The 27,181-nt window shown below is 40.5% G+C and overlaps 1 protein-coding gene across 1 annotated transcript; it reads left to right on the top strand.

Moving 5' to 3' along the window:
• The first annotated feature begins 997 nt into the window (after positions 1 to 997).
• LOC117480107 (doublecortin domain-containing protein 2-like) lies at positions 998 to 27,154 on the top strand. Its single transcript, XM_034127291.1, has 10 exons — positions 998 to 1,284; positions 2,220 to 2,274; positions 6,582 to 6,658; positions 6,923 to 7,057; positions 7,478 to 7,627; positions 8,320 to 8,374; positions 8,814 to 8,997; positions 24,891 to 24,961; positions 25,437 to 25,661; positions 25,955 to 27,154. The coding sequence occupies exons 1-10, from the start codon at positions 998 to 1,000 to the stop codon at positions 26,534 to 26,536; spliced, it is 1,821 nt and encodes a 606-aa protein (XP_033983182.1). The 3' UTR covers positions 26,537 to 27,154.
• Positions 27,155 to 27,181: the final 27 nt, after the last annotated feature.

Raw genomic sequence — 27,181 nt, 5'->3', positions numbered from 1 at the left:
ATAATTTATAATATTTTACGAGGGAAATATTAAGGACACTGGAATATACACAAAAGTTTAACATTAAGGACACTGCATAAAAAACTAAAACAATAGCAACAACTAATGAATCCATAAATGTATATTATAAATACACGTCTTATTTTGCTGGAAAAGAAAACGTGCCACTAATAGTAATAAATAAAAAGGAAATTAAATTCAGATCACATTTTTCCTGTTGTCACGCAACACAATTAAAGTACACACAACAAACATGTTTTTTGTCCCACTTTTGGGATGTCACCTCGGGGTTTCCAATTGGTCTCTTGATGCCCAATTAACTTGCTCACACGGCTGTTGCAGTTTCACACAGCCTAGCCTTACACGCGTTTATTTCGTCTGTGCACATAGCTCTTCGTGCATCTTTGATAATGTTTGCTCCACACCGACAGTATGCAACGTTATGAAATATGTACATAAATGTTTACCTCATTAGTTAATGATTGACTACCTGTTAATAACGGATGCATGAGGTCCCTGGTAATCGTTGAGAGAGATAACAGCGGCGTGTTCCCATAGATACGTCCCAACAGATGAACTCCCATGATGCCCAGCCTACATAGACCTGTGTGACTTTTTAACTCCACCTGCTGCGCAGAGGTGCACGGGAAGCGAATAACTCGGCACCCAATTCCCTCAGTAGCCGAAGGAGATGCTGCAGACATATGGATAGTTCACATTTATAACACAGGCACATCAACTGCTGCATGCATGTGCTCATATTTTATTAATTCAGTAAGATCCTCCTTTGAACGCCTCCGTGTCCAAACTGCTGCCCTCCTCGTGGATCTGACATCGCGTGCAGTCCCACTCAACCCTAGACATTTGGCCGGGATGGAGCACCTCTAATGTTATTATAATGGCCTGTAAGCGTTTGACTCGCAAGGGGGATCAACCTGTTGTCAGTTTATCATAACAAAGATTATCTCCGTCACGTTCTCTGCTTTTACACACAACGATGGGCTCGGAAAAGCCAAACTTTCTGTCCCAGCCCGTGGTGAAGAACATTTTCATGTACCGGAACGGCGACCCTTACTACGATGCTCGCCGGATAGTGATCAACCATAAGAGGGTGTCCAACTTTGAAACTTTGCTGAGAGAGGTGACCGGCGGGATACAAGCCCCGTTTGGAGCGGTGAGAAACATCTACACACCGAGAGGAGGGCACAAGGTGGACAGCTTGGAGAGCCTGCAGAGCGGGGAGCAGTACGTCGCTGCTGGGAGGGAGAGATTCCGAAGACTTGAGTAAGACTTGACTTGCGTTTGGCTTAATAAGTACAGTCAAATATATTTCTCAAATTAGTCTTTACATAGGCATATATTCTGAAATGTTTAATACAATTATTGGTGACCAGGTTCAACCCATTTACAGAAATAATCCAATGCACACACTCAATCAGCTATGTCTAAATACACACTTTGTAGTCACTCGGCATCAGACGTGTAGTCAGACATGGTCTTGGAAGTTTTTGTGACACAACAGTTTTGTCCCACGCCGACTCACAGCATGGTGTAGATGGGATCAGCACTTCAGAGCAGGGTACTCTGCTCTAACCTAAAAATAAGTGGACTTATACTGCAGATAATTAGATTTGTGCAGCGAGTTATTCATGGTGTGCGGTGGTGAATCAGATCAGTTGCAAGGTATTAAGGGGACATGACGTTTGTGTATTCTCACCATGCTCTTTGCCATGTGTAGATATTAAAATGACCAGGAACAGACATGGCTATCTTATCTGCTGCTGAGCTGATAGGATATGCACTCAATATTAATCATGCTGTTGCTTTAATACCCAGATAAATTGGGTTCTAAAAGTATTTACTAAATAACAATTAACTTACAGTTAACAGCACTTTGTATTCACAATAAGCAGCTTCCAACTACAACTTTGAAATATGTGTAATTAAATGTTCTGCTCCTTTATATTTTTACTCCACCACAATTCTGAGGAATGTATGGATGTAGTTTCAGATTACTTTAAAGATAAAGGAAAAAACACATGCTAATCCTACAAGCATTAACATATTCTAGTCCAATACATATTTGAGGAAAATTCCTAATTCCTAATTCCATATTGTAATATTTCTTAGTTTGTGAGTTACAGAGTACAGAGTTAGGAAATCAGTGAGCTGTGCATGATTCATTGAGGCTAACTTGAGTTTATGTTTTTTTTCTGTAGTTACCTACAGATTGGCTCAAGAAGGAAGAGGATGATGCAGACTCTTCCAATACAGGTAAGGCAAACCTTTTATAGTAAGCACATTTTTGTGTGTTTAGTCAAAAAGTATTTCATTTGTTAAAACAGTCAAGAAAGGTAAGGCCCTATTAAAGGAATGTAGTAACTGAAGCTACTGTACCAGCAGTGTGATCACATGTTGCTTTAAGATTTGAATCATAACGATACAATCCCCCAGATCAAACTTGAATGCCAGATTTCAAATGTTTTGTTTTGATTACATATTCAAGTATATTAAGAGAGAAATGTTGTTAGAGAAAAGCAAAGCCTTTTTGTTAACGCCTGGCATTTCCAATCTGCAAAATTGTTGGCATCATATTATAAACACAATCTGCAGAGATGGAACCTGTTTACATAATTTACATCGTCCTGCCAATCACCTACAGTGTTGGGGTGTGGTGCATTACCACATGCCCTTGCCAGAGAAGGTCCTCAGGTTCCACTTCACCTCCTGGTCCTTTACTTTTAGCAGTGAGAAGCACTAGTGGCCTGACTTGACCGCGTCTGTCAGTCCCTTGCTAATTACCTTGTACACAGTGGACTGGACAACATCTTACCATTGAGCCAGCCTGTGCCTGACAGAAATCCAGTACAAAGTCTTTGTTGGACACATCAGCATTGATCACTCTGAACATGTTTGAGACGCGTTTCTTTATTCCCAGTTTAAGGCTTTGTGAACTCAGTTAAGGTTAAGTAGTCCCATACAAATAAATAACTATAGCGTAGACACATTTTTTGAATGGCATTATTTTATTTGCGTTATTGTAGATATAGTTTTTCTCTTATTTGTTATCAGAGATTGATGAAATCCTTCACCAGCTAGTGTTTCAGTTGCTCTTTACTCAATCCAACTTTTTAACATTTGAAACTGCCACTAAATACAAGATTCATGAGGATTCACCCTTGTCTGCCCCCTCCCACTGTGTAAAGGTTTAAGAAAGATAATTTAAGCAAGGTGTTATGTTAAGCATCTCTTTCACTTTGTCTGCTGCAAATAATCACTTTGTTGCTGTCTCAATGGCCATGCATTATTGATTTATGGATCATAATCATCCCTTCTTTCAATGCATCTTTCATCACCAGCTATGAAGTCAGAGCCAAAAAACGAGCAACTTAAAACCCAGTTTTAGGTTGCATTGTTTCTGTTTTTAAAGGTGATTTAAAGTCATAATGAAATGTCTTCTAAGGAAGGCATTACCAACCTATATTTCCTCCATTCATATTAGAGTGTGGCTTTAGTGAGAGAAAACAATGGACCCTTATAACGTTTTCTTTGTCAGGTCTTTCTCTGCAGCCCATGATTTTCTATGACTTTGTCCTTTGCCTCTAGCCACAAACAGCACTGTAACATGTTAATCATACAAAGTGAATCAGGAAATGCTCTCTATGCTCTTGATTTCGTCTTATCACCCAGTGTAAGCTCACTCATCAAAGATAACCTCAAGGGCTTGTTGTTGCTGCTGTGGTTACGTGGCGAGCATAAAAAGAGCCAATTTATTTGACAAGGACCCTGCTTCCCCCTCACTACCCCACTTACAGTAACCTGCCTGATTGTGTCTATTAATGATGAGAACTCTCAGCCGGCTGGATGGTTGGTAAGCCGGTTTCTTGTCCTTATTGATTTTGGAGCATTATAGGAAGGACTAATTATAGGAAGGTTACTGCCTCAGATGAACCCATTATGTACGTGGCTTTTTATTAATGGTTGACCGACATGGCTTAACAATGGCCAATGTCAATATTTAGAGAGCAGGGCGGCCGATAAGCGATACATGTTGCCGATGTATTGTTGTTTTTTAAATTTTTTAATCTGATAACATTACAATAATTCGATTTTAAAACTGCGACAAATATTTGCTGAATGTAAATGAACATTTTATTAACACTGTTACTGACTGCACTGTCTGTTTGCTAAAGTACATCTGAACTTTGTCAACCCTCCTGTTATCCTCAGATTTACTTTACACCCTTTATCCTCTGGGGTCAATTTGACCCCAGTAGTTTAAAACTCAAGACAATGATCATATTCCAAATGTTAACCAACATGTATGTCTCTGGTGCTTTAGGTATCTTAGTTGACTAAATAACCATTTAAATAAAACATTACCCCAACCTTCCCCCCCACAGACCCCTTTAAACATCCAGAATTCCTATTATGTGACTTTCGAAAAATATATAAATCACCATAAAATCTCACTGACTGAAATAAAATGTTAAAGTAAGATCTTTTTGATGTTGTTAAAGGACCAATAACTAAAGCAGAGGGTAGTTCTTTTTTACAATGATACATTTGCATGTAATAGTCACCTCAATATCATCCTACACAATCAACACAAATATGTGTAAAATATTGAAATTTGTATATGTTTTATACTACTAAAACAGCCTGGGGTCAAATCGACCCCAAGGAACACCGATGCGTACAAAGTGCGTACAGGACATTTAAAACTGATCTTCATGTTCATTTTATGTTTATCCATTAGTCCTCACTAAATTACGAAAAGTCATGAAATACTAAGCAAAACAAATAATGTGAACCATTTTTTTCAAATTGACCCCAAGGATAACAGAAGGGTTAAGAAAGATCCATAAGTAATACAAAATAAAAACTTTGTACACGAAACATTTTCTTTGAATGAACATGAGTCTTAGTGAACTGGAAGACAACGGTTTATAAAATGAGCTGAGGGGGACCTTTCCAGCTGTAAAAATCAAAGATCATATGCTTACAAAATACAATGTACTTTTCCAGTTCTTTTAATGGCTCTCTAGAGAGTAAGCCACATCTAGCTGTGCTTGTTTTCTGTTTGGTCCTTGCTTCGATTGGTAACTAGCTATGCGGCTTATTCTAGTCTCTGTGGTTTGTAGTACACCTGTGTGTGTGTGTGTGTGTGTGTGTGTGTGTGTGTGTGTGTGTGTGTGTGTGTGTGTGTGTGTGTGTGTGTGTGTGTGTGTGTGTGTGTGTGTGTGTGTGTGTGTGTGTGTGTGTGTGTGTGTGTGTGTGTGTGTGTGTGTGTGTGTGTGTGTGTGTGTGTGTGTGTGTGTGTGTGTGTGTGTGTGTGTGTGTGTGTGTGTGTGTGTGTGTGTGTGTGTGTGTGTGTGTGTGTGTGTGTGTCTCATTTTGTATTAACTTGCCCACCCTCTGACCAATCGACTTCATGCTTGTCGTATGTCACCCGAGGAAGTGCAGTGGCACATATCAAGTTATTTTTATTAGCGATTGTGTAGAAAACTGCATAGAAATATGATCTGCCAGGTCAGAATTTGTTTAGTGCTTGCGCTTAGCCTTAAAAAAAGTGATCCAATGTGCATCAAAATCCTTTTAACAACACGTCCACTAACAGAAGGACATCCTGACCTTGCAACTTGTTACTCCTATATTACTGAAACTATATATAACACCTTGTTATTCTGAAGTACGATTTTCAATTCCACTTCTTCTACTTGCCTTTACATCTCTGTTGCCAGGGTGCACTCCCAGGCCCCCGGTAATATACCTCCATCCTTATCTCTTTCTCTGTCAGAGGATCCACAGTTTAGTCTCAGAGTCACAGTAGGTTACCGGCGTTATGGGACAGGACCTGCAGTGCTCACTCTATGCAACCTCCCAACCTCAAAGGATTAAAGAGGCCTCATTCTTTTGCTGTGACAGTGATGGGAGATAGAATATTTCAGTGTCTACAAAAGCTTTGTTTCTTTGCCGTCGGGGGTTTAAGCTTTTGATTTCACACAATCTTGTTTTTTAGACTGTGTATCTCTCAAAGCAAAAGGAAAGAAAACAATATATATGTATATATAGTTTTAATAGTATATCCTTTTTTTTAAATAAATATACATATTATTGTCTACAATTAACACATTGTGCTCCTTGAAGCTGCTACCACTGCAGGAGGCATTGATTCTCGAGCAGAATTAGCCTTGGCGACTGTCCTGGCATGAACAGCTATATTTAGGAGCTGCAATGCTGTCCTTACCAACAAGAATATCAATATTGACCTCTGAGTTAGCGCTGGTCCCAAAAGCAAGAGTCCCTAAAGTTCGCTCTGTATGTTTTTCTTGATCTCTGCTGGGAAACAAGTGGTGTCCTTAAATCCCAACTGGACACAGAGCTGCAAACAAGCTTTTGAAGCATGTTGTACTCCTAGTTATCAGAAATATATACAGTATATTATGGATATTTCCTTTTACCTTTAGCCCTTTGCCCATACCAGATGTATACTGTATGTGTGCTACATCATCTGTATTGATCTATGAGCAGCTGTAGGTTTGACATATTTTACTCTTCATTTTATCACTCATTTGTAGGCCAAACCAACTCCACCGAATCGTATCGTTGTGTCAGCTCGATTCCTGAAACCCATCAAGGAGCCATGTACAATATTGTAAGTTACATTTTTCCCCTTCATTTGAACTATGTTTTCATTGTGCTTTATTACAATACCATATAAAGCCTAAAATGTACAGAACATCAGAAAATGTTTACACTGTAACCCAAGTGGTCGGTAATGTCATGGACTGCTTAGTCCTAATCTCATAGGATGCATTTTAACTTTAAGTGATACCATTGACTTCACTAAGGGGTATACTTAACAAGGGAAACCATTCTGTATCAATGTTTTATTTAAATGTTTTTGTTCTCTACTTAGTGTAGTAGCAAATGGCGATGTCTTGAACCCCGCCATGAGGCTGTTGATCCACCAGAGGATACTCGGCCAGTTTGAAAGAGTTCTCGAGGTGATCACAGAGAAGATGGGCATGAGAGTCCTGGGGGGTATCCGGAGGTACAGCTACAAATATAATCACACTTTACATATGGATTGTATTGGTTCCCCTGATATAATGTTTCTCTTTACCTGTAAGCAAAAGCTCCAGGACAATCAAAGGTTTCCAAACTCACACTGCATGTTTATTATCATAGCAGATCTTATTAGATTGTGCTGCACAAATTGATATGTAACTGAAAAAAGGGACTTTTGTTAAAGCTGCCTTAGGTTACTAATGTTACCATATAGGTTTTTGAATGTAATGTGTTACACAAAAACAGTGTGTTGATACAGGAACAGTATTTCCTTGTTAATATTTGACCATCTTAATTATTCAAATCTGTCCAAATGAGGATTATCGGAGCTTCTCGTTTTGAAAAACTGTTACAAACATTTAATGGAAACTTTGGGGCTTTTGGCTTTGTGTCTTTATTCCAGTCTCTACACCTATGAAGGCCAGCAGGTGACTGATGGGAACCAGCTGGAGTGTGGTCAGCTGTATGTGGCTGTGGGAAGAGAGAGATTTAAGAAGCTGCCTTACAGTGATCTTCTCTTGACCAAACCCAGGGGGACAAGGAGGGTCAATGGGTAAGCACTGCACTTTAGAAATTACCCTTAAATAATATGTTTTCTAAATCTGCACCCTTGTATACTGTTATCAACCTTCTCAAACAATCAAATATAAACATTCACTACATCTTTACATCTCCTAAAACAACTGTATACAGAGCCTAGTATTGACCAATGATACACAAGATGAAGTATTGAGATTCCACTGTCCTCTTTGGAAAGTTATGGCAATTTAAAAGTGTAACTCTTTGGCCACCTGGGATGCCTCTTGGAGACCACGCAGTTTGTGTTTGTCAGTGTTACAGTGTGGCAACTAATGACTCCTCCAGGGCTAATATCTGCTTTCTACTGAAACATACAACCCTCAGCTCCAAATAGCATTTGACTTGATTTGTACACTGTAGAAATTAACAAGTTCACAAGGGAACTGTAAAATAGTTACCTGTTCACATGCACATACACGACGCTCTTTAACAGGCTTTGTTCGCATTATTGGAAGTAATTATACGTTTTGTACATCTCTTTATTATCAGATAACTCACAGTGCAAGGTTTTAAACCTCCAACTTTTTATTTTCAGACAAACTTGAGTTATATTGTGGTTACAAAAAGAGCATAGCTAGTTTGAACTGCCTTTCTTTATAAATCCGAGCTGTAAGGCAGACACTCAGTATCCTGTATTCATTATAGTGAAACCATCTTTGTTTGCAGAACAAAAGCTTACTCTCTACCACCGATCTACAGGTTGTCCAAGCAAAATGGAAATGTAAGCATTGCATGTCCATTGCATTGATCTGACTATTTAGTTGTGTTTCTAATTGAAATGAACAAATCAAATGTTTTCATAGCTGCACCTTTCATAGCTTTGATAACCAAACTGACATATACATATTTATCACAGCATTCTTAAACATTCACAGAAGAGAGGAAAGTATTAGATTTGCTGTATGATTTAGTTTTCCTTCAAATGTTCAAACTCAGCCTACTTGTAGTTCAAGGATGTGTATTTTCCGGCCTTGTTGTTTGAATGCTTACTGAAGACATTTATTATGTATCCATCCTTTAATATTTCTTATACAATTAACTTTAAAGGTTAAACTGAGCATTCATGCCAGGCAATTGATGAGACAGGAGCAGATAACGCTTGAACAACGTATTCGGTACATTTCTAGTCCAGTGCTGTATGTACTTGTTTTTTTCTCCAGAGTAAGACTGTGGTGCGATGCAGTAATAGTGGAGGTGAAGTGTCCAAGATTTCTCTTCCGGGCCTCAACGGCAGCAGGAAGGATCATCTGTCCTCCATCGTGAGAGAGATTTCCCAGGCCAGACTCATGTCCCTCAGGAAGAGGAGGAGTGAACAGAGCGAGACCCTCGGCATCGCTGACAATGGTAATGCGGAAACAAACGGAACAGTAGCAATTCAATAGTATCATATACCTGCTGATTCAGATAAGCTCATCTTTGTTAAGATTTGTTGAATCATGCAGTGAACAGAAATAAACCACCACCAGTATTGCAATTCAATGTAACCCTAAGAGTTTTAGAATAGTTTACAGAAAAGCTTATAAGAGAAAATATACTCATCAAATTCCTTAGTTTCCTTAGTTTCTCAATGTTTGGTGGAAATAGCTATTTTGCCTATTTCACTATAATGTAATTGATTTAGAATCTGTTCATATAAGTACATGTTCAAATATATTTGTTATATATGAATTAAACAGCTATTTGCACTCACCCTAGATACTGCAATAGTATGTCACATTTTTACCAAACTTCCCTAAAGGGGTCACCAAAATCTGTCACATGTTGTATTCTCCTAATCATTCATCATTTTGTTATGTATCTACATGTGCTATATAGAGTGGGATAGAGTATGCGTGTCATCTGATTGTAAGACCAAGAACATGCTTGGCTAAAGGACACTTTTGACACAGTGTGAGAACCTAACCTTTTTAATATCTGTATTTTCGGTATTATTTTAAGACCACACGTTATGTTTGGGCAGTACAAGCTTATAACAAAGCAGCAGTAAACAACCAGAATAGATCACTAGCAGTAAATAAGTCCTATAAAGAGAGGCAGAACATTACTCAAAAACACCTACTGTATTGTCTCTTGCTTTTTTACAGATGGGGTCATACGAGACTCAGATATATGATGTAATGCATGTCCTTTCAAATCTTATGTAACCTGCTTTGTTCTTAAATGCCCACACAGTGGCACTGTTGCTCTGCAAGAAATACAGCCGATATATAGAAAGTAGGTCTAGCATGATGACATGAACTACTATTCCAAGAAACACATTACGTCATCTTCTGGTTTTATGATCAGTATATTATAATGTCCTGCAGAAACTCCAATCTTTACTTTTTCTTCACTCATTGGCAGCTGGCAGATTTGTTTAACATTGGGATGTGTTTTGCTCTGGGACTCTAACAGATGTTTAGCAAAGATAGTATATACCACATTGTAAATAAAACTCTGAGAGGGAATTACACATTTTTGATTTCCTTATTAAAAAAACAGATTGACTTTTACAGTAAAAGGGATTTGGATTTTCTGCAGACTGCTGCTGACCTTATTATAACTCCTACTGCGGTATGAAGCACCATTACGTCATCTGGTGGCTCATGATAGATGTTGCCTGTTTGCTCTTATGGCAGGAGAGTTGACAGCAGAAGCCCAGAGGAGCGTGGAGAATTGTGTCTGTGGTTCAGGGGAGCTGGCATTTTGCATCAAAAGAGAGGGATGAGGAATGTGTGTGCGCGTGACTCTTTTATCCGTGTGTATTTGTAACCTGTAATGTCACCCTCAAAAATCCGCCGCGGATCAGATTGTGTGGCATGTCGTATTACAGGCAGAGCGAAAACATGTTGCATTATTGGTCCCCTTGGGTGACATTGACCATAGATTAAATTAACAGACAGACAACTCGGAAAACAAGATCAGGCATTAGTAGAAGATCGTTTGAATGGCTTGGAGAGCATATGACGTTCTCATGCACCCTTCACTGTTTGACCTTTGAAGTCCTTTTGTCTCCAAATGCTGTCATGTTAGGAAAAAACAGTTATATACTTGTCTTGCGTGGTAGCTACAGTATGTGTAGTGTGTGTTTTGTAATCTGGGCATGGCAGTGTGTCTCTGTCCATGGTGCTGATCACACTAAGATACAGTATAATGAGGATTCCCAAACATATCCTCTCTCTTTGTTTAGCCCAAGGCAAACAGATGCTAGAATGCTATTTCGCTTCTCAAAAGCAAGTAAGAGCCGACGATTACTTCAGTAACCATTAGCTGTTATGGTTGTGGTCATGTTTGTGCAGTTTAGCTTAGGGACACAGTATTCATACCACCTTTGTTTAGTGATTCACCGCAGCACAGAGGTGTGTTTGGTGTCATCATCCCTTTGGGGGAATCCTGGCCTGGCTGGCTTTGAGGTAAACACTTCTAAATCTGGAGCCAAAAAGGAAAGCAGCCAAAAAGTTGTCTGACTGGCAGAGGCTGTGGAAAGAACACAGCGTGAAACCCACACTTCAGATCTCTGAGGTTGTGTGCTGGAACAAAGGAATGAAAACAAAACAATTATTATAAAGGTGTCATGTCATTACCGATGTATTTGGGAGGGGAGATGTACAGACTGAAAGCCTTTGAAATGTGCAAATGATGTAGAGAGAGAAGAAAAGAGACAAATGAAACAGAGTGACCCCGTAACTGGAGATTCTCCCTCTGTTCTCTGCGGACTCTGTGACACCGAGGCTAGTGTGTGTGTGTGTGTGTGTGTGTGTGTGTGTGTGTGTGTGTGTGTGTGTGTGTGTGTGTGTGTGTGTGTGTGTGTGTGTGTGTGTGTGTGTGTGTGTGTGTGTGTGTGTGTGTGTGTGTGTGTGTGTGTGTGTGTGTGTGTGTGTGTGTGTGTGTGTGTGTGTGTGTGTGTGTGTGTGTGTGTGTGTGTGTGTGTGTGTGTGTGTGTGTGTGTGTGTGTGTGCTGGTACGCCAGTCCCCATTATTCACTGTCTATCAGCTGCTGGAAGCCAGACTGAGGACAACTCCAGCAGTTTGTGTCTGCTGTATTGTAAAGCTTCTGACTTTTCTGCTTCATTAGAGTGAACACAGTGGTGAGTGACAGCAGAGACAGTGGGGGGGCAGTGTGACAACTCATGCAGCAAAGGTCACGGAATGAATTTGAACTTACTATAACAAAGACATTTGGCTTAAAAGACTTAACCAACAAGATGCATTGCATGTCGTACGCTTCACCCAACACTGGTATATACTTTACGCAAGCCTTTTTTCAATTCAGTAAATAGTCAGCCGGATTTATCCAGTGATCAAAACCACATTCATGTTCATGTTACCAATCAGCAGTTGTTGCTAACCTCAAAATAGAAATAGGATGTTTATCAGTGTTCTATTGCTTAAAGGGCCTTTGTGACCAGTTCAGATAATTGCTCCCTTTCGGAAAAGGGAGAGAAAAGGAAAAAGTAAAAAGAGAAAGCAGGAATGGAAAATGGATAAAAGATAAAAGAAAGAGGAAAAGAAAGAAAGAGGAACATATTTTTTTGGGCAGGTGAGGGGATATAGGAGGGAGAAGAAGGGTTAAGGAAGAGGGAATAAAAGGTTGAGATGATGAAGGGGGGAGGACATTAAAAGGAAGGAGAAGAGTACAGGTGGAATCAAATGGTAAGTATGATGAATAGCCTGAGATGGTGGAGCGTGAGCATTGAGTGGAGAGAAAAAGCCACAGAGATATTGAAGGGTAGAGGGATGGGTGGGGTTTGGATAATTGCCTTTCATTTGGATAATCTGTCCATTTAGAGTCATCAAAGCAGAATTGTACTTGCCTCTGCCCCTTGCTGGGGCCAAATTGCTGCTTTGAAAATCAACAAAAGAGCCTTGCACTTCAAGAAGGACGGACAGACAGAAAAGTATGGACTAGAGGAGAGAGAGGAAAGGCAGAGAGAGAAAAACAGCACAATGAGAAGAGAAGGAGGTCTTCTGAGTACGTGGACTCTTACATCCATTGTATATGCCTCTGTGCATTCATTAGGAAGGAGTTGCAAAATATGCAACATTTAGTGTATGTCCTTCTCATTCTGCACCTGATTGGCATCTGCGAAAATAATCATCTTTCTTTCTTTTTCACTGCTTTCCCCTATTTTAAAGATTCTAAATGGGCCCATCATTAATAGAATAGACAACATGCTGTATTGAAGAAAACTCTAAACTAGCGATTGAGACCAAAAACCTGTCAGGAAATTGATAACTGTGGAAATACATCAAGTGTGAAGTAGTGTGATTTTCTCGTTGACTTCTATACAATCAGACTTATTTTTGTTACCAGTGGAGTCGCCCCCTGCTGGCGAATAGAAAAAAATGCAGGTTTAAGACTCCTCGCATTGGATTTACTGTTCTATAAATGAAATGTCTGCCATAGAAGAAAGTGTCCATGTATGTTACGCTATGGGATATCATTGGAAAACAACACATCTGAAACTGATTCAGTTAATAGTAGATTTTACATCAGCAAGAGATTGGAGACACACACCCCAAGGCCTAGCTCCCTGCACTCTTTCACAGACACACACACAACAAGCATTTGAATATTTCAAATGTGCGATCTCAATACTTCAGTTTGGTTTATAGTGCACTTACTTATACTTTCACATTTCTTTGAAATAACACAGGGTCATCCACTTTACAGAAAACCTCTTGCTCTGAATAGCTACCAATTTGTCATGCACAAAGCGGCATAATTTGATGTAGCAGGACCGAATGCAATTTATTTCACACAAGTGGCCGACTTTATGTGCATTCCTGTCAATTTTCTCGAATGGACTTTGATTTGAAGTCAAGGTAGCTGTGGTAAACTGAAAAATGAAACATTCTTGGTATTATTTGGAAGTTGAATGTGAGAGGAATGAAGGAGCATCTGTGAGCATGTCTGTGTGTGTCTGTGCGTGTTTATGCACAATCCATCCAAGCCAGATCAACTTTGTGCCACTGGTGTCATAAAATGTGATGCTGCCTTGGGGAATTAGCCTTGTTAGCATATGTATTTATAATGCCTGTCAGAGTGAAATAGGGTTCAAAACCGCGTCGGGAGGCAGGAGACATGAACACAAAGAGGCTGTGTGTCTGAATTTGTGTGCCTGTGTCAAAAAAAAAAGGAGCTCAGCAGCGAAGGATGAGAGATGGCAACATTTAAGGGAAGATTTTCTTCTTGCCAAGTTCTTGGAAAGTGTTGGTTGTGAGCACTGCTTTAAAGTGTTAATATGTGGGTTTATGCACATGTCTGTTTTTATGTGACTTTGTGCAGACGCTCTCATGTCACATTTCAGACAACGCGGCCATCTTTCTCAATCCCCTCCTTCATTCTTCCTCTCCTTTCATCTTCCCCTTTTCACGACATCTGAAAAAGGTTCTTGGTGACCCTTTGATGCAGGATTACTGGATTAAAGTGCAGGGTAGCTGTACTAATCTGCCACATTAATCTGATAACAAGTGTTTCAGCTGTGACATACAATAGGCCTGAATGTGACATGTAAAGTATAGGGTTAGGGCAACGTGTGACACTTTCAATGACATTAATTTTCTTAATTTCTGTCACTTCTAATCTAGCTAGCTGTATTTTCTTAGAGGTTTAGCTACTAGACGGATCTGGATTAGCTGTGATAGGAACATCAGCATCTGAAGTTTTTTTTATCAGAGACACTGAAACAGCTTTGACATTCAACCTAAATGGCAAGAGTAAATATCTGACATTTGTGGAGATCTGAAGTTTACAACATGTGTTGGAGATGGGCTCAGGAAGTTGCTGTGTTTCCAGAGCAAAGCACTTTGTGTTTATCACTGTAGGTTATACAGTCTATGGTTATTATAACGCAGTCATACGTTGACTTTCAAATTTACATTTTGTTTCATTTATGCGTTTTAGTCAAAACAATGCGGTTTAAAGTGCAAAATAAATATATAATCGAATGCAGATTTTAATTGTATAATTGAAAAAAATGACTTTTCTATTCACACAGAGGGTTTGGTTTGTGTTAATACAAATGTTTTCAAGACATGATTGTTTTTTAAGTCTGCACTTTAGGGATCTACTTATACATTCTGCCGTGAGTTGTATTCAATAATTAAAAATCCAATTAACTAAATGTAAACGTTTATTTACAAAACCTTTACTACATACAAATATCTGTATTTTACAACATGAGATTGTGTTGTTGTGCTACGATACAGTGAGAGAATTGAGAGAACAAACTCCATGAACTATTATTATATGAAACCGAAGCCATGACCTTTATAAATATTATTCTGCCTGTCTGACTGCAACAATGTTAAACTGAGCTGTCCTCTGATTTAATGTCAAATCTGCGCACAAGGCTGCACTCTATAGCAGATGATAGGCAAGTTCTACCCTACTGAAATAATCACTCTAGAGATAATGTAAAGTGTTTTTTCATCAGATGCATCCTGGGAAAAAGCTTCACGTAAATAATCCTATACACTGATAAACGTAACTTCTGCATATGTCCTACAATAATACAATATAAGATCTTTGTGTCTGTTTTTAGTGCATTTCCTGTTAAAAAAGCTTTACTTATGATCCTTATTCTTAAGCACAGTTCCCACCATGCTCATTGCTTGAAAGTGACAATTCAGAATTTGCACTTTCATTAAGGTCATGCACTCAAAAGAAACCGTTTTTTAAATAAAGGGTCAAAGCAATAGGGGCCGAGATATTGTGACTTTTATTTCCTAATTTGCTCTGAAAATGCTGGTTCTCAAATTCCTCTTAACGCAACTTAATAGCATCTGTCATGAGAAATGCTTCCAATACAGCCACAGAACATGTTTGCCAGCCAAAGTAATGCTCTTTTTAGACAACTATATTTATTTAGGGTGTAAAAACGTTGGTGTTCCTTTTTAAAAGAGTTGTTTTGTAAAGCATCAGCATAACAAATATGATTAATAAGGTGTGCTCAGCTATGATTTTCTGCCGTGTTGACTGTAAAACATGCATCACTCTAAACTCAATGATTCTCTTGTGCCATTTTGCCTCATAAACATATGAATTACAATAAAAATATATTGTGTGTATGCATGAGAGAGAGAGAGAAACAGATGAACAAGCACAATATCCAGTCATCAGATTTTACACTGAGCAGATGGATTGTTTTTCTGCGTGTCACATCACTATAAACCCAATACCAACTGGGTCTTTCTCATGCTGGTGGCCGGCCATGCCGTCATTAAAGGCTTTAACAGGACCCTGGCCAATGACTGGAGCACACTTGCTGAGTGGCAACATTTCATAATTACCATTCAGAGTTACTACCCATGTTGTTTTACATCCTGCCATAACTCAGCCATGTGCTGAGTGGGTTAAATCAGCTGGGTGTAAATAAGCAATACACTGGACTGTATGGTGATGTATAGGAGGTGTTGTGTTGGGTGATTTAGGCACATTAAGTAGTACGTCAAATGTGTATTAAACACTGCTGAGCTAATCCGCTAAAAGTAAAATTGGCTTGTAGAGGCCACACCAAAGATTTATCCATGCGTTGGTTTACAAGCATGGATATTATGTGCTAAAATAAGTGATTTGTAGTTACCTACAGCTACTGTATAACCTCTGCCTTTCAGAAATGTATTTTTCATAACTTGGTTTGAAAGAATAAATATCCTGCTCTCCTGGAACCTAAACAAAACACACAGACGTTCTACCAACCATGGCATCAAAAGCCTTTTCAAGAACATGTCTTCCTTAAGAGCTTGTAAAGTAAAATGTCAGCCTGTCAGAGTTCAAATGTGTGAGTGTCTCATGGCGCATATTAACAGCTGAAAGGATGAAATAACAAACATATATATTGTAAGGGTCTCACTAGCACTGAGCTAGCTATCCATCCAGTTAAACCGTTTGAAAGAAAACTCCAGCACAGTTGTCAGTTTTACTGAAGTCTCTTTACTTGGTGAAACTGTAAAGACAATACAGACATAACAGTTTATTATTGACTGCCCGACTGATGAGCTAAATAGACAGAATACTTCACACAATGAGCTACGGTGCACAAACTGAGAAGCTAATCAGCCTAGCTGCTAGTAGCTTAGCCGCAAAGAATACTCACTGCATTTCTACAAACATAAACATTTTACATACAACATATTCCCATGAAGCCACAGTCTGTCGGACAATAACACTCACAGACGATGCGTGAACCAGCGGGAAATACGAAGCACAGCCCATGGAGACCAGACGTCCGTTCATGAAACAACTCAAGCAACACGTGGAGCAACAGGAATCAAATAAACCACTAGAAAGCAGCAGTGTCAAACAACCACCACAAGGTGGTGCCAAAACACAGCCAAGAAAGCACATGCACGACAGATATACACCAAAAACACACATCAAGGACAGAACACTCCCCGCCTGGGGTTTTTAAACCCCAGATCAATCAACAAGAATCAGTCTTTGGAGACAGAAGCAGGACCACTTCTGTAACAGGACGAGAAAAGATCCTTTTGGTCTTGTCCTTGGAGATCTCTACCTCGATCTTACGCACCAGTCCATCCCTTCCTGGGAATGTCTTTGTGATGGTGGCCATAGGCCAATCGTTTCTCTGAGCCTGATTGTCTTTCAGGAGAACAATGTCTCCCTCTTGAAGGTTTGGCCTCTTAGACTGCCACTTGTGACGAAACTGCAGAGTCTTGAGATATTCTTTTCTCCACCTACTCCAAAAGGTGTCCGCCAGGCTCTGAACTTGCTTCCACTGCTCTTTAAAGAGGTATGCCTCTTCAAAGTTACCTGGAGGAGGTGGTGTAGAGCCTGTTTTGAGGGTCAAGAGCATTGCTGGGGTGAGGATGAGAGGTGACTCTGGATCTGAAGATACTGGAATGAGAGGTCTAGCATTGATGACTGCTGTCACCTCAGCCATGAGCGTAAGCAGAACTTCATGCGTCAAAGAAGACTTCTTCTGTTCAAGCAGCAGATAGTCAAGAATGCGACGAGCGATGCCAATCATCCGTTCCCATGCCCCACCCATGTGGGACGCATGTGGCGGGTTGAACACCCATGTGCAGTTCTGCGTGCTCAGGTACTTCTCCACGTTGTTGCCACTGGGATCTGTAGTCTTCATTTGCAACTCTCGAGAAGCGCCAACGAAGTTAGTGCCGCAGTCAGACCGTATTTGTTTTGCTGTGAACTCTAGAAAGTGGGCTTTCATCTGTGGCCGTTTTTCCAGCGTGCGTCTCAATGAGGCAAGACGATCTTGTGCTTGTTTCCTATTGTTAGGCAGCCTCTGTCTTGGTAACCGGAAAGGTAGTGGTCCCACCCAGCTCTTCGAGCTGTCTTGATGAAACTCTGCTTCCATGATCTTAAGAAACTTCATATCTTCTACGGATGGTGCTAGTTTGTGGTCGTTGGCAGTTCGCGTGAAGATGGTTTGACCCAGACTGTCTGCATCATGTGTTGCTGTGCTGAACTTAGAGGTCAGTGCTGGATGATGTGTGTAGTCAGGGGCTTGATTGAAGATTTCTCTTATCTTGATTTGGTTGTTGCATGGCTGCAGATGGCTAGTACGACCATTCTCCAAGATAGACGTCTTGTAACTGTTCACCTCTAGTGGTTCGCGAGCACCTGCTAGACACACGTCACCAACGACAACCCATCCCAGGTCCAGCCTTTGGGCGAACGGTGCGTTGTCTGGACCACTTATCTGCTCACGGACCTTGTGGACCCTGAGAATGTCTCTGCCCAGCAAGAGGAGTATGTCAGTGTTAGGATCGAGAGGTGGTATTTCGTCGGCAATGCACTTCAGGTGAGCATGGTGATGAGCTGCATTTGGCGTAGGGACTTCGGAGCGGTTGTTGGGAACTTGGTTGCACTCTAAAAGTGAAGGCAAAGGAAAGCTTAGCTTTTTGTCTGCTGATTCCACTGTGAACCCACTAGCTCTTCTCCCTGTTGTCTGAGTTAGTCCAGCGCATGTTTCCAGTGTGTAAGGGAAGGAAGGCCCTGTGATTTTGAAAACGTTGAAGAACTCAGAGTGTGCCAAGGAACGATTACTCTGCTCGTCCAGTATTGCATACATTTTCTTGGCCTCTTCCGAGCGACCAGCTGGATACACACTTACAAGGCATATTTTCGAGCATGCTCGTGCGCTAACACCTTCACCACACACTTGTGTGCACTTTGATGTGACCTGATAGTCTGCTTTGTCTTCCTCCCCGCCGTGCTCTGAAGAGGGAGGAGAGGGCTTAGGTTTCCAGACTGCTGGTCCTGGGTGTAGTGCTGACACGTGACCCGTGCTCCCACATTCTATACATTTCACCTCAGCCGTGCAGTTTCTGGCGAGATGACCAGTAGAGGAGCAGCACCGGAAGCAAAAGGAATGTTCCTTTAAGAGCTGTTTGCGCTCCTCTAGACTCTTTTCTCTAAAGCTTCTGCATTTCTTCAGAGGGTGTGGTTTCTTATGTAGAGGACAATGGTTGTTTGGGTCTGTTAGCTTCTTATCCTCTCTGCTTTCATATCTGTCAGCAGACGACACTTGTGTCTTGTGAACAGATACAGGCATCTTCGTGGATTTCTCCCACGTACTCTTTTTCTCCATAGGAACTGTCGTGGAGAGGTTGAAGCTGGGATCATTACGAGCTTTTGCCTCTGTACGAACAAAGTCTGCAAAGACAGAGAAAGGTGGGAAACTGTCTTGATGATCACGTTTGTATCTTGAACCATAAGATATCCACTTTTCTTGGATGTTGTATGGGAGTTTTTCGATGATGGGCTTAACCCCTCTGGAAGTATCCAAATATGACAGACCTGGGAGGGAGCCATCTCTCTTAGCAGCCTCAAGCTCTAACAGCAGGTCTGCTAACTCTCTGAGTCGTTTTGGGTCTTTGTTGGTCAGTTTGGGGAAGCTTTCTAGCTTGTCAAAGAGAGCCTGTTCAATGACCTCAGGTGAGCCGTATATTTCCTCAAGCCTCTCCCAGGCCATCATTAGTCCAGCGTCAGGGTGTCTGATGTTGACGGCCTTGATTCTCCTCACCTGATCTGATGACTCTTTTCCTAGATATTTGCAGAGCAGGTCGAGTTCTTCTCCAACAGACAGATCCAGACCAGCAATAGCACTTAGGAAGGACGTTTTCCAAGCCCAATAATTCATTGGTTGATCGTCGAATGTTGTGAGGCCTGATGTCACTAAGTTACTGCGGGCAAGATATTTAGCCAGATCGTTAGTTGTTTGAGGGTTGTGGTAACTGGCTTCATAGGGCGTACCTTGGTTAGGCTGATAAGCATAGAATGGAGACTGCTTATTGAGAGTCCACGGCGGTGCTGGTGTACCAGGTCGAGGAGCCTTTAATGTGTGGTGAGGCGTAGTTTGGGTAGAAACAGCAGCTTGTGTTTGAGCAAGGCCTTTAAGTGAGTAGGACTGTGTAGGCTTAACATCCTCTCCTTTACTATGTTGTGATGGTTCATTTAGGTGTGGGCCTATGGGGGCAACAATGTCACTAATTTTGCTAGGCGATCCACCTATTCTGCTGGTTTGCTCTTTCACATAAGCAGCGGTGCGCTGGTACATAAAGTGTTGAGACACTGGATTAGAGCCTCTGCTGGCCTCTTCAACATCAAGTTCTAGTAAACCAGCCTGCAACATTTTTACTTCAGCTATGGCAGCATCTTTCTCCTTTTCTTCCTTTAATGCATCAAGAGTAGCTTGAATGCGTGCTTGCTCGACTTTTAGCTCAATTTCCCACTTAGAGTGTGATGTTCTAGCCTGTGCTGCTTCAGCCCTTGCCATAGCCATAGCCAGTGCTAAATTAGCCTTTGAGCTGGATGATGAGCGTGACGCACGTGTGTGCACAGAGTGTGCGTTTACACTTATTTTATCCATGTTGTCATTTTCTTCCATAATGGCTGGGTTGTGAATTCAATAACGTGGATGAAGAGATAAGCTGGCGTGAAGGCTGTACATATGCACTGAGTTAGCCACTTAGCTCTTGGTGTCGCTCCGTAGGAAGCCTGTCTCCGTCCCCGGAGCTGGCTGTAATGCCGTCTTTTCACTGTAAGGGTCTCACTAGCACTGAGCTAGCTATCCATCCAGTTAAACCGTTTGAAAGAAAACTCCAGCACAGTTGTCAGTTTTACTGAAGTCTCTTTACTTGGTGAAACTGTAAAGACAATACAGACATAACAGTTTATTATTGACTGCCCGACTGATGAGCTAAATAGACAGAATACTTCACACAATGAGCTACGGTGCACAAACTGAGAAGCTAATCAGCCTAGCTGCTAGTAGCTTAGCCGCAAAGAATACTCACTGCATTTCTACAAACATAAACATTTTACATACAACATATTCCCATGAAGCCACAGTCTGTCGGACAATAACACTCACAGACGATGCGTGAACCAGCGGGAAATACGAAGCACAGCCCATGGAGACCAGACGTCCGTTCATGAAACAACTCAAGCAACACGTGGAGCAACAGGAATCAAATAAACCACTAGAAAGCAGCAGTGTCAAACAACCACCACAAGGTGGTGCCAAAACACAGCCAAGAAAGCACATGCACGACAGATATACACCAAAAACACACATCAAGGACAGAACATATATGTAATTATGCTGTGGCTATAGAGGCCTACTTTGGCTTAGCATTCCTTCCCTTTCAAGGAATATATTGGCAAACACCATGCTGTGATTAAACAAGTTTGCACTGTAAAGGATGGATGCTGATCATTTGATGGTAACTTATAAATAGTGTTATAAGTGGAATTATTACAAAAGAGGCAACATTTTGCATTATATTGGGTTTGCTTATGTCAAATCTCAAGTTACCTTTTAGCTTAACACCTCACTGATATGCTTTGGTCTATTACGGTCTCAAGACTGAGAAAAGCTTTGTTCAGTTCGATACGTTTCCCCAGAAGTGTCACAGCTCTGAGAACATTTTGTAACTGTAGAAGAATTACAAACAGTCCTCAAAGAAACCGGAATAAAGGATATACACGGCATTTCAAAAGGTTTCTCCAGCACAATGACTTCACAGCTGCTAAAAGCATCATATACATACTCAACAAACCAATTTGCGGTTCCATTTGCACGAAAAAAAAAAAGAAGATCCATGCCCTGGTGTGCTACAGATATCCTGTGGAGTCAATAACTTGATTGTGCTGTATTGATTTTTCTCAGAAACCCTTCCTGTAGGAGTGGAAAAGCTTTCAAACATGATATTAGACCTTGGGTGTCTCTGCTAGACATGATTACTCACTTCCACTCCTCAGTAAGGAAAACACTGAAACACTTTAATGAAAAGATACAATGATAAAATATACAATGTCACTCTTTGTTGCTGTCCCACAAAATGTAAGCTTTATTCACACGTCAATTTCTACCCAACTCCCTGCTGAGTTCAAACTCACTGCTGCAACAACTTCTGTAAAACAAAAGAGAGAAGATTGGTAACAATCCCTTTTGTCACATGGAATAAATTAAACAATGCATTGGTTTTGCTCACACTTTACTTGGACTAGAAAACAATGACTTATTTCAGGTTCAGGGTTCACCCGAGCACACAGGGAACATCAGGGGGTTGTTTCGGCTCCGATACATTTAGTTGTTTTATTAATTGAGTTGATGAATATAAGCCATATATATTTAATGGAATAGTATTAACATAGTGTTACCTGGTGTAAACTGCACACTGGATTCCCCTGGTGTGTTAGGATTGCTAGAATTGGATGAGCACATCAAATGGAAACACAGATCAAAGCTGCACAATGTCATTTTATGTAGCCAAGGTGTACGTATTGAGATCACAAGTGAGGTGTTTTTATTTTACAAAGCACATTCCTAAAACTAAACATCCTGCTGTGTGTGTGTGTGTGTGTGTGTGTGTGTGTGTGTGTGTGTGTGTGTGTGTGTGTGTGTGTGTGTGTGTGTGTGTGTGTGTGTGTGTGTGTGTGTGTGTGTGTGTGTGTGTGTGTGTGTGTGTGTGTGTGTGTGTGTGTGTGTGTGTGTATAGTTTACTATCTGCTATCACTTCATCTTCAGTTGTGCTTTATTACATTTCTGTGGAACAACAGTCATTTATAACTTTACCTTTCATAACAATGGCAGCGAGAGCCATTTATATGAGTAATTATACACACTCACAGGTTTACCTCACACTGATGAATGAGATGTAGCATTACTTCAGAAGTGTGGGTGCACTCTGTCTGAGATTGTGTGCCAATAGTGTTTAAGTTAAAGAAGGGATGTGTGTACGTGTATCTGTGTGTGTATGCCAGACAGATATAAACTTGCACACACACTGTCAAGCCATTTGCAACACCAGAACCCGAGTCTACTGGATTTATTGAAGAGCAAGGAGGGGGATATTGTAAATATTTAATTCGATTTAGCATTTTCATGAGCCCGTGTCTCATCCTCAAATCACGTTAAGATGTTTAGAGTCGCGGCGGCTCATCCACTGCTTACTGCTTACACTCAATCGTCCGGCCCTTAATGAATGCGAGCGATTTCCATAAAATATTCTTAAAGAGGTCCGTTATTATTACCATAACGTTTCATCTCCCACCATAGCTAAACTTCAATCAGTTTTGCATTTGAAATGCATAAAATGTCTCCATAAACTCTTCTAATCTCTACCCGAGTCATTATTCTTCTTTAACTGGTATGTGTAGAAAGGGAAACTAATATTAAAGACATTCATTATTCCATTCTGGTATTTTTTTTCCCCCCTTACTGTTTTGCGGCTTATTTCTGATTGGAATATTCCGTCTCATCCAGTGTTTCAAAACAAGTGTGTAATTATGTTGTTTATCAGAGCGTATAGTTGTATTCCTCTTATGATGTTTAGGGTTAATTACTCCTAGGCCTTTGATGCACATGCTCACATGAAAACTGGAAAAAAGGAAAAAAAAGGTATTAATTTTGCACTCCAACAAACCTGCCTTGCTGAGCTGATTGCTTCAATAAAAGCGAGTGTGCAGCTGGTGTGGAGTTGTGGTTGTGATGTTCTCATTGAAACATCACATTCCACAGTATCACTATGCAGTTGCTTAGACTGTAAATGATGACAGGTGCTTCCTCTGGGGACAGGGCAGGATACAGTATGTTGTTGTAATCTGACAACTGTGGCAGATTGATTTATGTTCTTGTGTCCAATCTACCAACCTTAGGTACATTATTCAGTCCGTACATATTGTGTCTTCCGTGAAAGTATTAAATGACTGCAGCAACAACGTTGATAAAAAAATTGATTGGAAATCGAAAAAGCTTCAGATTGAATCTGTGATCAAAAGTGTATTTTGAGTTGACATTCTAACAGTAAAAGCCAGTGTAAAGAAAAACCTGAAGGAATGTCTGTTTTACAATACAAAACCATCTACCTTAATATACGTATATGTGAGGGTTCATGGTGATTAAAATGCTTAAAAATTCAATTTCTATTGTACATTTGCTCACCGTCTCTTCCTGCCCTGATCTTGCGTTCATGTTTTCTATCTCTCTCCTCCACACTTCCATTGTCTGTGGAAGTTGTTTACTTGCCTGAAATACTCTTGGGTGTTTTCCTCCTCACCACCAGGTGTCACTCTTGTGCTGTGTTTTGTTCGAGAAAGGCTGAAAAACATAGCTGTGGTATAAAAGATTGATCCTTTCAACTAGTCACTCACTGAATGATGGATAAAAGCTCCCTTATTTGTAAGAGACGTGTTGTGGATTTCTGAATTGATTTAATGGACTCTGACTGGGTTTAGGGCCTAAAAAATAGTACGCAATATTCCTCATAATAAACCTGTAAAATGACATTAGAGAATAAAAAGCAAAGTGATTGTATGAGGATTTTAGATAACAAAAGTGGCATTGAATACATCTGAATACATGTTTTGCTTTGTACTCTGCTTCATTTGGTGTTGTTGAGCTTCTACAAACCAGAATGTCAGTCAAATTGTTATCGAATTACGATAATGATGAAATGCATATTATTTTAATTCCCCTCTGTCTGTTTTGTCTGATTTGCCCTGAAGAAGTCTATTTAAGCCGGTATAAGATGGAACAAATGTTGACGTATTTACACCATGATGAACACCATGACTCACCCTCATGTTATATTGCCCGTAACAAACCCATTCAAAACCCAATGACACACTCCAGGCTGGAGCACGTTGATTTCTATATGCCCTGATTCACTTTCTTAAAGAAACAGACGTCATTTCTGTGTAATCAGCCCATTTTCCAAGAGTGTCCTGAGTTTATATAACTGTGTTATCTATCTTTTTCCAGATGACCCTGAATCAAAGGATGATGATGTGAACGCTGAGGACAAGACCTCCCAAGACCAGCCAGCTGATGAGGTAAACTATCGATTATGCACTAGTTCCGAAGCAATAAATGGTGTCTTTCTAAAAAGTAGTACATTTCTGTTTCTCTCATGATACCCGGAGAATTATTATTGAGTCTGCTAGCCTAGTGTAGTTTTGTAGATTGGTATCATTTTAGATTTATGAGCCAAAGAAACGTTATTTAAACATGCAGAATTGTTAATATTCGTGCATTTTGTTACATTACCACCGGTTTGACTCATATTTTTCAACGTCTGTGTTGCTCAGTGAACTGTTGCATATTGATTGGCGTGCCATAAAAAGCGTTTAAAAAAAAAAAACGTAAGGCTTTGGCTCCACTTGATTTGTAAGTGCTCATGATTCAATAGCGCTATCACTCTCTTTCAGGAAAGTGTAGGTCACGGGGAGAATTATTGTAAACAATCCAATTACATTACATAAAATATTCAGAGCTATAAAATCTGTCTGTGGTGTTATTGCATTACAGAAACCTGCAGACGATGACGATGATGATGATGCAAAGGCCGCAGAGCAGAATGGTGAAAAGGAAGAACAGAGAGAGAAGGAGGTTGAAAACACCACCGAAGAAGACACTTCTACTATCAAAGAAGAAATGAAGGAAAACCAGAAGACGAGGGGACAAAAAGAGGGAGGGGAAGAGGGAAATGATCAAAAAGAGGGAGAGGCAACAGCGGGATCTGAGGAGAAGGAGGTTAAAGAAGAAGTGAAGGAAGAGGTCACAAAGGAGAGTAAGGAGGAGGTGACAGAAGAAGTGAAGGAAGAGGTCACGGAGGAGAGTAAGGAGGAGGTGAAGGAAAAGGTCACGGAGGAGAGTAAGGAGGAGGTGAAGAAGAGGTCACGGAGGAGAGTAAGGAGGAGGTGACAGAAGAAGTGAAGGAAGAGGTCACGGAGGAGAGTAAGGAGGAAGTGACAGAAGAAGTGAAGGAAGAGGTCACGGAGGACAGTAAGGAGGAGGTGACAGAAGAGGTCACGGAGGAGAGTAAGGAGGAGGTTACAGAAGAAGTGAATGAAGAGGTCACGGAGGACAGTAAGGAGGAGGTTAGCGGTGAGAAGCAGGGGTCCAGCGTGAGCAGCAGCGATAAGGCCTCGGACAGCAAAGAGAAAGAGGATGGAAAGCATACGTCTTCTGAGGGTGAAAGGGAAGACACACATAGAGAAGAAGAGAAGAGAGATGCAGACAGTGGGAAGGGTGAGCAAAGCAGAGAGGAGCGAGTTAATGGTGTAGACACGGGGGAGGAACAGACGGAGACAGAACACAGCAGTGACCCGGGGAAGACTCGCTCAGATAACCAGACAAAAGAGAGCGATAACGGGAGAAGTAGCAGAAGCAGCGGGAAGCAGGGAGAGGAAGAGAGCGAAACAAAAGAGGGAGCTACCAAAGAGTCAGGGGAAGAGGAGAGAGAGGAGAACGGAGAGGTGAGCGGAGAGGAAGAGGAGGAGGAGGAGGAGGAGAGCGGAGCAGAACTGGACATGGAGGAGGATTCAGCCAAAGATGACGCAGAAAATGGAGAGAAAGAGGCGGCGGGTGATGAGCAAGACAAGCAAGATAAAAGCAGGAAAGATTAGTAAAGAAAATGAATGCTCATAATAGCAAGCAATACTTTTAGAATACAATATATTCATAATAAAGGTGGCAGAGCAAAAAAAAAGTCCACGTAGAATCTGCATTTAAATAAAAACAATGTCCCAAATGTCAAGAAAGAAATGTTTGAATGGCTGCCTTATGATCTAAATTGCAGGTATGTATTTAACAACTATTTTGAAACACATTATAAAAGAGCTTTAGTTATATATTCCTATTTGTAATTAAGACATACTGTTAATTATTGGGCTGCTTGTTTCAGTGTGATGCTGGGGAACTTAAATATATATTTATACAGTCATTATATGTTTTTCTGTTGAAATACATATTTTTATCAGGTATGATTTTACTTTCTTGTTTTTAAACATGATTTGTATGCAAGTGATAAAAGTGAACTTTCTTTTTGTAAGTGCGTTGGGTAATGTTGTATGCATACTGTGAATTTCCAATATCAATTCCTCATTATATAGTCATTATGTCTTATGCATATTTGTTTATTTACATAATATCTTTTACCATAAATATAATTAAGTGAAAATGACAGGGAGGGATTCAACCAAACAGAATGTGATGTCTGTCACTTCATTATAACATCACTTCAAATGTGTCAACAAAAATAAAAAAATACT

The sequence above is a fragment of the Trematomus bernacchii genome, unplaced genomic scaffold, assembly GCF_902827165.1.
Source record: "Trematomus bernacchii unplaced genomic scaffold, fTreBer1.1, whole genome shotgun sequence".
In the NCBI taxonomy this organism is placed as follows: Eukaryota; Metazoa; Chordata; class Actinopteri; order Perciformes; family Nototheniidae; genus Trematomus; species Trematomus bernacchii.
The sequence above is the reverse complement of the archived record's forward strand: the minus strand, read 5'-3'. Positions and strand labels throughout refer to the sequence as shown.